Source organism: Sciurus carolinensis, chromosome 8, assembly GCF_902686445.1.
Source record: "Sciurus carolinensis chromosome 8, mSciCar1.2, whole genome shotgun sequence".
In the NCBI taxonomy this organism is placed as follows: Eukaryota; Metazoa; Chordata; class Mammalia; order Rodentia; family Sciuridae; genus Sciurus; species Sciurus carolinensis.
The window spans coordinates 131,280,349-131,291,839 of record NC_062220.1 but is presented as its reverse complement, the minus strand read 5'-3'; the positions used below and the strand labels follow the sequence as shown (position 1 = coordinate 131,291,839).

At 59.7% G+C, this 11,491-nt stretch overlaps 1 protein-coding gene across 2 annotated transcripts in view; it reads right to left on the bottom strand.

Moving 5' to 3' along the window:
- Positions 1-7,605: 7,605 nt before the first annotated feature.
- The window catches only part of Acacb (acetyl-CoA carboxylase beta), a 124,039-nt gene continuing 120,153 nt past the window's right edge, over positions 7,606-11,491 (bottom strand). For both annotated transcript variants that reach the window (XM_047559932.1, XM_047559933.1), the window contains 4 exons: positions 10,699-10,853; positions 9,984-10,154; positions 9,747-9,883; positions 7,606-8,993 (listed from right to left, as the gene is read on the bottom strand). In XM_047559932.1, the coding sequence (XP_047415888.1) occupies positions 8,867-8,993; positions 9,747-9,883; positions 9,984-10,154; positions 10,699-10,853 (590 nt within the window). In that variant the 3' untranslated portion in view covers positions 7,606-8,866. The remainder of the gene's footprint in view (positions 8,994-9,746; positions 9,884-9,983; positions 10,155-10,698; positions 10,854-11,491) is intronic.

Genomic DNA, 11,491 nt, shown 5'->3' with positions numbered 1-11,491 from the left:
GTCCTTTCTCGGAGCCTGGGGCTTCTTTTTAGAACAAAGCACTTTGGATACGGTGAAGCACCCTGTCCCGTAGTGTTAGAGACCCGATGTTTTCCTCACCGTCCAGGCATGATTTGAACCTCTTCCCGCCGGCACCTAAGACGGGCAGGTGCTGTGGTTTTGGGGTCTGGGGAACTTTCTAGGGGCACATGGAGCTGAGAGCGAGCCGACGGAGCAGGGAGCTTTTTGTGGGGGGTTTAAGACACCCTGTTGGAGAGACAGCCAGCTGTGCTCCAGGGAAGTTTACCCACGTGGGGAGCACAATACAGAGTGTGTATTGCCACCTGCTTGCCTCATTTTATCCTTTGTCCCTTTCTCTTTTCTCACTGTCAACCACTGATTTTTCCATGGGGCAGATTCTGCAGGCAGCAGGGTTAGCAGAGGGAGGGGTTTAGGGACAGCTCTGCCAACTGAGGCAGAATTCGCAGCAGCAGCAGCAGCAGGGACCACCCCCCCTGCACCCCCAGATGTTTAAATGCCACGTCTGGGAGTTCCCAGACCCCAGAGCCAGAATGTTCCGCCTCATCCACAGGTCAGCCAGGCATTAGCTCCTGTCTCGAAGGGCCATCTTTCAGTCCTTTCGAGCTCTGGAACTTTCTGTCAAGCGTCACCATCTTTAGACAGCCCAACGCCACCTCTCTGACCAGCCCCACTCCGCTCCTTTGTGTGTCGATAAGTTAAGATGTTTAAACTGTCGTCCATGAAGATCCGGGGCTCGGGCAGCGCCAGGACCGTAGCGATCGATCGTGTTGAATAACTGTCTTCTGTCAATAAAGGCTTTGCAGCAGCTCGGTGGCTCTGGGGGAGAGGGAAGGGGAGGAAAGGACAAGGACGTCACCCGAGGCACCAAAAGCAGGTCTTCTGCACCAAGTTCCCATTGCATCCGGGGCCCCGGGGGAGACGGGGTTTCTGATAAAATCAGCATGGCCGGCAGTTCCTGCCCCTCTACCCGCCCTGACTGACCTCGTCTGGGACATGAGTTGTGGACACCATTTACTGGAGACAGTGGGGAGGAGCGCATGTGGCTGTGGTGGTGGAGAACAGGGCGGGACAGGGCTCCGCTGCCCCCAGCTGCCCCTCCAGCCTGCACCTGGGGCTGGGGAAGATGCTGAGGGGAAGGGACTCCAGCACCAGCTGTGCGGGGGCCCTGTGCCAGGCCCTGCTGTGGGTGAGCTCAGCCATTCTTAACCATGCCTGGGAGGCGAGTCCGATCGTTCCTACACCCATTTTGCAGATGAAGAAACTGAGGCTCAAAGGACTCAACCCAGTGACTTTCCACCCAAGATAACAGCCATGCGTTGCATTAATTGGGCGGAGTCTAACTTTTAAGCCCACCCAGGAAGTGGCTGGCGGCCCAACTGGGGAGGCGAGATTCCTCGCGCATGCGTGTCAGGATTCGCGAGTAAGGAAGTACGCGACACGGCCTTGGGCGGGTTGGAGAGGCCGCGGCCAGGACGCCGCTGCAGGGGAGGCTGGGCGGGTGGCCGGGAGCCGGCACCTGCAGAGGCCAGGCTGGCTCAGTCCACACCTGGACTCCGCCCCAGGAGATCCCAGCCCGGAAGCACTCCCAGCGACGGGCTGCAGGGGAGGAGGAACAGGGCCATGTTGGTCGCGGCTAAGGGACATCACCCAGGGCTCTGCAGGAGCCAGGGGCATGGGCGCCCTCCTCCTGGGTGCTGGGCTGGGAGGATGACGCCTAAGCCCCCGGGGACACCACGTGGAACCTGGGAGGAGCCCAAGCTGGAGTCTGGCGAGGGCGCTGGGGGGGCACCCGTGCTTGAACAGCCCCAGGTCACAGGGCTGACGCTCTCTGCGGGGCCGTGGTGACACCAGTGCCCGAAGGCACCAAGGGGAGGCGGAAAGACTGAGGCCTCTGCGGGCGAGGTTCTCTGGAGCTGGCACCTAACCTGGGCGCAGGGAGCCAGCAGCCACCGCAGCCGCTGCCCAGACAGAAGCCACCTCGGGGGTCCCAGTCAACACGTGCCAGGGGCTCGCTCCTTGCTGTGCCCCCACGAGGTGACACGGTGTGTCCCATCTACTCCTCCTCCTCCTCCCCTGGGCAGAGCTGCTCTTGTCCCCTGTGACGGCAGGGGAGCGTCTCCTCCCCAGCACTGACCACATCCTAAACCCTGGGACCTGCGCACAGGTCATGCAGCATGGCAGGGGGAGTCAGGGGTGCAGGTGGGATCCCAGTCGCTGGTCAGCTGGCCTCAAACAGGAAGATGACCCTGTGTTGTCCGGTGGGACCCAAGGTCACGGCCAGCGTCCTTATGAGCAAAAGAGCGAGGTGAGCTTCAGGTGGATCTGATGACCGGCGCTGCCTCTGGGAGAGCAAGAGCTGGGGCGCCCCACCCTGGAGCCCAGAGGCACCACAGCCGGCTGGCAGCCTGCCTGTGGCCCAGGAGACCCCTTGGCGGGACCAGGTAGCCTGGCTTAGTGTGGCCCCCTGAAGGGCAGTTGGTGGAGCTTCAGGGGACCTGGTCAACAGAGACGGGGAGGTGGCACCAGGCTTCGCCTCCTTTGGACCACACTGGACGTGTGGACGGGACTTCCTGTCTTGGGAGGCCCAGGCCTCCCAAGTTCAGGGGCAGCAGGACAAAGACCGACCAGTGCTGACCTGTGCCAACTTCAACTGCACCCTTCGCCCGGGGCCCCTTGTCCCTGGAGTTGTGCCGTCTGTGAGAACCTGTCACCTCGGCACAGGTCTCCAGCACCTTCCCGGACCAGCTGCTGTGGGATGGGACAGCTCCACCCAGAGACTGGGGCGGCCCTGAGGAGCATCCGCCTGGCGCCCCCGCCACCCTCATGGACGGGCGCCTGGGATTCACCTAGGCGACCTCTTCCAGCAGGCTGGCCACCAGCGGCTCCGGGGTCCTTCCCCTTTGGTGAGCCCAGCTGTCTCCATTCCTGCCTGGGCTGAGTCGGGCCAGGCTTGATCTGAGTCCCGGGACTCAAGCCGGCCTCTCTCCTCAGCCTCCCGAGCAGCTGGGGTTACAGGTCCCCCACGGGCCAGGTGATTTGTGTTTTGCAACAGGACCCCGTCTGAACTTGGAATAAGGAAAGGGTGAGAGGACTTCGTGACAAAGGGCGCAGCGGGCTCCCCGGGTGGGCTAGTAACTGACACAAGGGAGACCCAGGCCCTGCGAGTCCAGAACCTTCCTCCCGGTGGGGCTGAGGGAGCCTGGGCCCTGGCACAGCTCAGAGGCGAGTGGTGAGCGACTCGGAGGGAGGACAGGGAAGGGGCGCGGACACATGGAGGGGCCGTCCCAGGGCTGAGCCTGGCTGCCCCTTCGCTGCCGGCCTTGCGGAGGGTCTGCATTGCCAGGCTGGCTCTGCGGGGTGCGGAAGGCGGAGTGGAGCGGGGTGGAGGAGAGGGAGGTGCAGGGATCCAGGCCCTCGGGCTCGGTGGCCGGCTCTGTGATCCCTCAAGGGTGCGAGAAGCGGGGACCCTTGTGCATCGCGCGGGGGGGCGGGTGTGAGCTGTGGAAATCAGGGTGGTGCCGCCTCCAAGAACTACGCGCCCACGGGCCACGTGATCCAGCCATTCCGCTTCCGGGCACATACCCAGAAGAATCGGAAGCCGGGACTTGATCCTCCGTGTTCATCGCAGCCGCCTTCACAACAGCCAAAATGCAGAAGCAGCCGGTGTCCGCCAGCAGCTGAGGGTGTGAACACAGCGGTCCCTACATATAGTGGAATAGTACTCAGCCTTGAAGAGGAAGGAAATCCAGACTCGTGCTACAACGTGGATGAACCTTGAGGACACATCCCCCAAAAGGCAAATACTGTAGGATTCCAGTTATACGAGGTCGCTGGAGTTGTCAAATTCATGGAGCCGGAAAGTAGAGTGGCAGGTGGTGGTGGGGGGGGGGTAAGGGGCAAGTGAGGCATTATCGTCTGATGGGTCTGGGTTTTCAGCTTTGCCAGGCGAAGAGAGCTGCCTGTACCTAATTAGCTTAGCTAACACACAGCTGAGGTGGAGACTTTACACGCCACACATACAGACGGGCCCCTTTGTCCTCTGCCGCGGTCAGCCTGGGCTCTCTGGGCCCTTGTGCTGTCCCCGCCTCCGGTCTGAGCAGCAGTCCCATCCAGGGCTGGTGCTCAGTCCTACAACTCCAGACCCCAGAGCTGGAGGAGTCTGGAGTAGGTGCTGAGGTAGGAGGAGTCTGAAGTCAGCCTGAGCAGCATAGCCAGACCCCCTTAAAAAAACCCCAAAGGGCTAGGGTGGTTAATTTTGTTATGTCTATTTTAGCACAATAAAAATTTTTTAAAAAATAGAAACCCCTAGGCTCTTGACCTACACACTATTCTGCTTAAAGCTACCCGCCGTGGGTCAGATGGCACAGGAAGCTGACTTTGACCTCAGGTTACAGAAGAGGCCTCCTCTCTGTCAGCAGTAGATCACTGTCCTTGGTTGGGTGACTAGATGGATGTGGGGATCCCGCGGAATACATTCCACTCCCGAACCCGTGCTTCCTAAGCATTACACAAAGGTGGGAGAAGGGGGCCGTGGGACCCCTACAGGAGGGGGTCCCAACTCACTGGAGAGGTGGTCAGAGAAGCTTGTCCAAGGGAAGTATCATCTGAGTTGGGTTTTGAGGGGTGAGTAGGAGTTCTCCAGGCAAAGCCGGGAGGGAAGGCGTTTCCGGCAGGAGAGCCTATGCTTTAGGAGGTGACGCCGAAAAGTCAAAACATTTGGAGCAACACTGACCCTCAGCCACCAGCTCAATGCTACTGTTGCCCTCTTGCTGTGCTTTTTCTGGCTTTGGTCGAGTTGACTGGTGAATGGCGGTGACAGGCTCAGGGGCGAGAGGTGGAGTCCAAGCCTCGTGTCCCAAGGCAGTTAGAGCAGGGAGGGGCAGACGGGGAGGAACTTCTGGCCCCGAGCAGCCTGGCTTGGGCATCGGCTGCACGGACAGTGCCCACCCCTGGTGAGTTAGTGAAAGCTTTCCTATCGTGGTGACCTTGAAAGGGTCACCCTGGGCATCTCTGGATTTGACACTGTTGATTAGCTGTGACTCTCAGAGTCTCCTACTCACAATGCCTACCTGTTGGGAGCCCCGGGATGTCAGTCCCCAGTGGCCAGAGAGGGCGGCCTGGCTGGTGCCTGTGCCCCTCACGGAGCGTGGCACATAGCACATGCTCAATAAAACAGCAAATGGAAAGGAAGCATCACGAGGCCCAGACTCCCTCCCAAGTCGCAGCCGCTGCCTCCCCTGGACACAGCTGTTTTGCTCACATGCAGTCAGCCCTCCATAGCTGCAGGTTCTGCACCCAAAGGTCCAACCATGAGTCAAAAATATTTTTTATTTGCAGCTGTGGGCTGGGGTTGTGGCTCAGTGGTAGAGCACTTGCCTAGCATGCATGAGGCACTGGGTTTGATCCTCAGCACTGCATAAAAATAAAATAAAGGTTCATCAATATCTAAAAAAGTTTTTTTTAATTAAAAAAAATGGCATCTGTAAACCAGGCACGGTGGCGCACACCTGTCATCCCAGGGGCTCGGGAGGCTGAGGCAGGAGGATCGCGAGTTCAAAGCCAGCCTCAACAAAAGCGAGGCCCTAAGCAACTCAGTGAGACCCTGGCTCTAAATAAAATACTAAACAGGGCTGGGGAGGTGGCTCAGGGGTCGAGTGCCCCTGGGTTCAATCCCCGGTACCAAAAAAAAAAAAAAAAAAAAATACAGTACAACAACTTTCACAGCATCCGCACCATGTTAGGTGTTTGAAACAACCTAGAGAGATCTTGAAGGACACGGGAGGATGTGCCGAGGGTCTATGCAAATACTCCGCCAGTTACTTTAAGGGCCTGGAGTATCCCCTGTGCTCGTGGCTACAGGAAGCGATTAAAAAACAAAACTTGCTTTGAAATGTAAAATGGCCCTGGAGAAGCACGCTCCTGCCTGCAAGTCACTCTGAAATGGGACAGGATTATCAGATGGAGTCACAGGTACAGGGAGAGATGGAGAGATGGACGGGAGCCGGTCGGAGGCGCAGCTTGGAGCTGGTGGCCCAGGGCTGGGGCTCGCTTCACGTATTTCAACCTTCGGGGTTTGGAAGAGTTAAAATACAAGTTAGGGGGAAAGTGATTCTGGGGGAAAAGGCCCCCGGGACTCCGGCAGGGAGGCACAGCCTGAGGATGGTGAGCCCCGTTTGGACCTGAGGTGCGGGACCAGGTCTCTGTCCACGCGCGGGGATCTGATCCTTCCCTGCCCCTGTGAATGGCTTGCTGAGACCCCCAGGGGAGAAGCGCTGGCCTTGTGGAGGAAGGTGCTGTCCCCCTCTGCCAAGGGCCTAGCCTCCGGCGGCACTCAGCCAGCAGATGGCACCTGGGATCCTGTTTGAAGTCAAGCTGAAAAATCAGAGTAACCCCGCTGTGGTCTCCAGGTACGGAAGTCCCTCCCCGTCTCACCCTCCCTGCTCCAAGCACCTTGGCTGGGAGGCTTGGCGCCAGCCGGTCCTGGACTCCACCTCGCGCCCGCTGGGCCTGTCACCACTGTTCACCAGCCCACACGACCGATCAGCCCTGACCCTCCCTCAGGGCTGCCGCCGCTTATTTCTCAGCTCCCTGCCTGTGGTGTTTGGAGATGCGGAGTATCTCCAGGGTGCTGAGGTGGGTGGGCTTTTAATTGCTGCTTCTGGGTCAAGTGAGCCGCAACTACGGATAAGAATATAGCTCCAACTCGAACTAATGTGGGCATTTAAAAAAAAAAAATGTAGTTTCCTGGGACTTCAGGTACGGTTTGATCCAGGCATCCACAAAACACCCACAGGGCTGGGCCGCTCCATCTCTGGTACCGCTTCCTTCCATATTGGCAGGTTCTCTCCACTGCCAGTGCTGTTAGTCACCCCCAAAGCATTCTAATGGGCTCTGCTGGGGATACATGCCCACACCCGGGCTATGGCCCACCCAGTAAGGTGGAAATGGCTAGAAAAAAAAAAAAAGATGCTGAGCAGAATAAAAGTAACCATTGTTACATGTTTTAGAGGCAAAGCTGACCAGTCCCTGTGTACTGACAAGGAGTGGTGGGAGGCGGGGATCTTCCGCCATTTGAGCCCGTGCCAATTCCCAAGCGTGGCTCAAGCCAGCCTGGACCCACCATGACCCTGTGTCCAAAAGGAGGGGGCGGGGCTCTGAAATCAAACAGACTTGATCACCTCCCAGTTCTGTCGCTGTGTGACCACAGATGTGTGTCTCCACCTCTCTGAGCCTTGCTCTCCTCATCTGCAAACTAGGGGTGGACCACAATGCTGGGAAGGGGACGGACGGACGTGAACAGGGACTCGGCCACCCTGTCCACCTTTCCTCCAGAGAAGCTGCCTTTTGGCCAAGTGCACGGACCAGACCTTCCCTATAGTTTTGTCAAACGCAGCCTTAAAGAAGGGGAAGCCTGAGACCCCCCCACTCCAGCCTGCACTTGGCGCCACCGCATCCCGGCTGCTCCTGAGCGGGGACGGCTCTCAAGGTCTCAGCTGCTGAGGACAGGAGCCCCCAGGGGCCCTGCAGGAGGCAGCCTGCCCTGCTGGTCTACGCAGTAAGTCAAAGCCAAAGTGCTTCCTTCAAAAAATAGTTTATTCTGTTTCCTCGGCCCACTGACAGCAGGGCCCAGGGTAGCAGCGGCTTCCCGGCCTGTCTTTCCTCCCAAAAACAAGAGGCCTGCAGCTCCCAAAGCAGCCTCCACCCCGCCCCAGCCTCCGGCTCCCTCGACGCCCCCTCCGTCTGCCCGAACTGGTGGCCAGACTTTCTTTTTAACTCAGGCCACTCAAGGGTCACGGCTCGGGGGCCTTCCAAGGGCTCCCCGCTGGCTTCCCACTGGCCTGGTGTCACGTTCAGCGTCCTCGGACGAGCTGCCCGGCGCAATGGCCGGTGGTGACCAGCTCCCCCAACCTCATCGTGGGCACGGGCAGGGCCAGGGACCAGGGTGACTGTCACAGAGTTCTTCCTGAGCAGATTGGCAGGGTCTTTGCCGTCCGGTCCTCTGTCGCCGACGGCTCTGCCCTCTGGGCTGGAAGCCACCACGGACATTGAGGCAACAGGTGAAGAGGGGACGGTGCCTCACGGGCCCTCAAGGGGGGGTGGCAGTGACCTCAGCCATGACCTGAGTGAGCAAGTGAGGCTATGAGTCGGGGGGTTCCCTGCATCTCTGCACCCCCAGATCAGGCCTGAGCACAGGTCCTGCAGGGTCTTTGTTCTCCTTGGAGAGAGGGGTGGACAGAGCTCGGTGAGCCCACAAAAGCCCCCTCCGGAGGCCTGGGGCCCGTGCACGTCCGCTGATTTGGCTTCCTCTGAAGAAGAGACCCTGCTCCGGAGCATCCGCCATCCTAGTGATTCTCTAGGGCCGTTTGGGAATTAAATACCATTTAATTCTCTTAAGAATTAAAAAAATTATTCAGACCCTTTCCCAGTTGGCTAGGCGAGATCTCACTGGGGTTCCTCGGCTCTGGTTTTGCTTCCCCGCCCCTGGCCTGTTTATCCTGCTGAAATATATAAGCTGTTTATATCAAGTGCTGGTCTTGGAATTAAAAAAAAAAAAGAGTCCATGATCTGATCGAAAAGGAGCTGACGAACATCCAGCCCCGCATCCCAAGCTCCCCAAAGCTGAAGGAAGTCGCCACGTCCCAGTTCGATGCGATTCAGTGTCGGAGCAAAAGTGTCTGAAGACTTCCCAACGAGGGAGAGGAGGCGGCTCCTGAGCCTCTTACAAGACGGGGTGGGCCAAGGAGCCGCGGGCCCTCAGCACAAAGCAAGCCGCCGAGGCCCTGGCTAGGCCTGTGGCCGCTGGGCAGGTTCTCTGGCCGGGGCTCCTGGAGTGGCCTGGCGGAACTCAGGTGGACGCGGGGCTCTCGGCGGAAGACAGCAGCTGAGCCACCTGGGCCCGCTCCGCCGGGCTGATGTGCTGGCTCAGGTACACGACGCAGTCCATGGCCACCTCGGGGTGCTCCTGGACCAGGCTGCAGGGGACGGAGAGAAGGGCTGGCCCTGTCCTCTTCCTGGGCAAGCTCCTGATCCCCTCCCTTCTGTGGTCCCCCGCGGGAGGTGACATGCCCATGGGGGTCAGGACACCTCAAGGACACCTTCCCCACTGGTCACTGGCTGTGTGATGTGCCCTCTTGATTTTTTTTTGGTGCTGGGGACTGAACCCAGGGGTGCTCTACCACTGAGTGACATCCCCAGCCCTTTTGATTTTTTGAAACACTGTTGTTTAGGGTCTTGCTGAGTTGTTGAGGCTGGCCTCAAACTTGTGGTCCTCCTGCCTCTGCCTCCGGGATCCCTGGGATGGCAGGTGTGAGGTACCCTGAGGGTTGGCCATCCAGCTTCAGACCCTGAATGGGGTCCCCTTGCCTCCTAGCTGCCTCCAGGGCCCTCGGGCAAGGGGGGGGGTCCTCTGAAAAGGGGGGCAGTGGGAGGGAGCCCACAGCTTCAGGTCTGGTGGGCCTGTGGGTTCTCTAACCAACCAGGCTCCAGCTGTGACAAGGGACAATCGCCCTCCAGATTCCAGCAAGGATCACAAGTGGAAGGCATCCTGTGCCTCTGTGACACTGCAGGACTCTGTGCCTCCCCGTGGCCGCGAGCGGGGAGAGGGGGCGGCACAGCCCAGCATGCGCGCCTGGGGCCTTGGTGCCAAAAGCAGGGTGGGTTCAAGTGGCCGCTGGGGAGCTGGGCAGCCGAGACCCAGCCCGTGGCGGGGGCAGGTGGGCACTCACCCCCGGATGGTCTTGAGGACAGAGTCGCGCTTCAGGTACGTGATGTTCTCCCCGATGGTGCAGCGCAGGCCGTCCCCGGCCTGCCAGTGCCGCTCCAGCCACTGCACGACCACCTGGTTGTTGTCCCACAGGTAGGCCTGGCCAGGGGCAGGGGCACAGGCTGCCTCAGACGGGACCCTGCGGGGCGGGCTGCCCGCCGCACCCTGGCCACCCCGCCTCCTCCCGCGCCAGGCCCACCTGCACGGCGCCCTCGGTCTCCACGAACCAGCGGCGCAGCATGGACTGCATGTGCTCCTGGCTGAGGTCGCCGCTGGCGCGCAGGATCTGCTGCTTGACCTGGTCTTCCAGGAGCAGGCGGCGCAGGCGCCAGTACAGGAAGGTGCGCGCCGTCCGCCACTCCAGGACGTCCTGCGGGCGAGCGGGCCTGAGCCCCCGAGAGGCGCGGCACGGGCACCAGCCCTGACCTCGCGGGACAGTGGCCGCCCAGGGCAGGGCCCGGCTCGGTGACCCTCCCCGGCTGCGCCCGGGACGGGACGGGGCAGAGCCAGCCTGCCAGGAGGCCAGGCGGCCGGGCCACAGGCGACAAAATGTTCCCCGTCCACACCCAGCACCACCCGACCCAGGAGCACGTTCCAGCAGAAGCTGGCGGCCAGCGGCGGCGATTATGGGATGTCCCCTGGGGGTGGGGCGCAGGCCAGGGCTCGGGTGACGGCAGGCGGGAATGGGGCTTCCAAGCCTCGCCCGGGGCCACGCAGTGTAGACTGATGACACAGGTCCCCAAACGCGGAGCCACCTGCCATCTCCCGGGGATGTGCAGGAATGCCTGGCTCCCGCCCTCGGGTGTGTAGCTGTCGCGGAGCCGCGAGCATCGGGTTTCTAAGCTCCCCGGGTCGACCCACCCCAAACCCCCGACCCCAAATCTCCTGCACGCGTGGGAACCAGGTGGCCTTACGGAGATGACGCCCTTCTCCAGCATCCTGCCCGGCGTGTCGTGCAAGTCGGCGAACTGCACCGCCACCTGGTGGTAGATGGGGAGCAGCAGCTCCTCGCGAGCCTTCAGCCGGCCCTCCAGGTCCTTGCGCTCCTTCTCCGGGAGCTGCGACGACCCTGCAAGGGAGCGGACAAGCGGGTCAGGGCTTCAGGGAGACCGCAGAAGACGGCTGCGTGCAGGACAGGACGTGCCCCATGAGATATGGGGGTTTACCACAGATGTACCCCCAAGTCAAGCTACTTCTGCGGGCTCAGGAATGGACTCAACCGCAGGAGAGCATCCTACACGCACTTTTAAATCAGATCCCTCTATCAGACCCTCTGGGCTACGTAGCGTGCTATCGATTACTATTTTAATACACATTATAAAATGCAGTATGCGAATTTTATAACTCTGTACTAATGTGACAACTTGGATGGAAGCGATTTCTTGAAATACCCAATCCAGCAAAGCTCATCCAAGAGGAAACAGCTGATGAAAAGAGACCTATAAAGTATGGTACACACCTGTCATCCCAGCAGCTCAGGAGGCTGAGGCAGGAGGATCTTGAGTTCAAAGCCAGCCTCAGCAACTTAGCAAGTCCCTAAGCAACTTGGCAAGATCCTGTCTCTAAATAATATATAAAAAGGGCTGGGGATGCGGCTCAGTGATTCAATGCGGCCCTTAGGTTCAATCCCCCATACCAAAAAAATAAATAAATAAACAAGAAAGAAAAGAGTCATATAAGATGGAGACTTCACAGCTAGAAACTTCC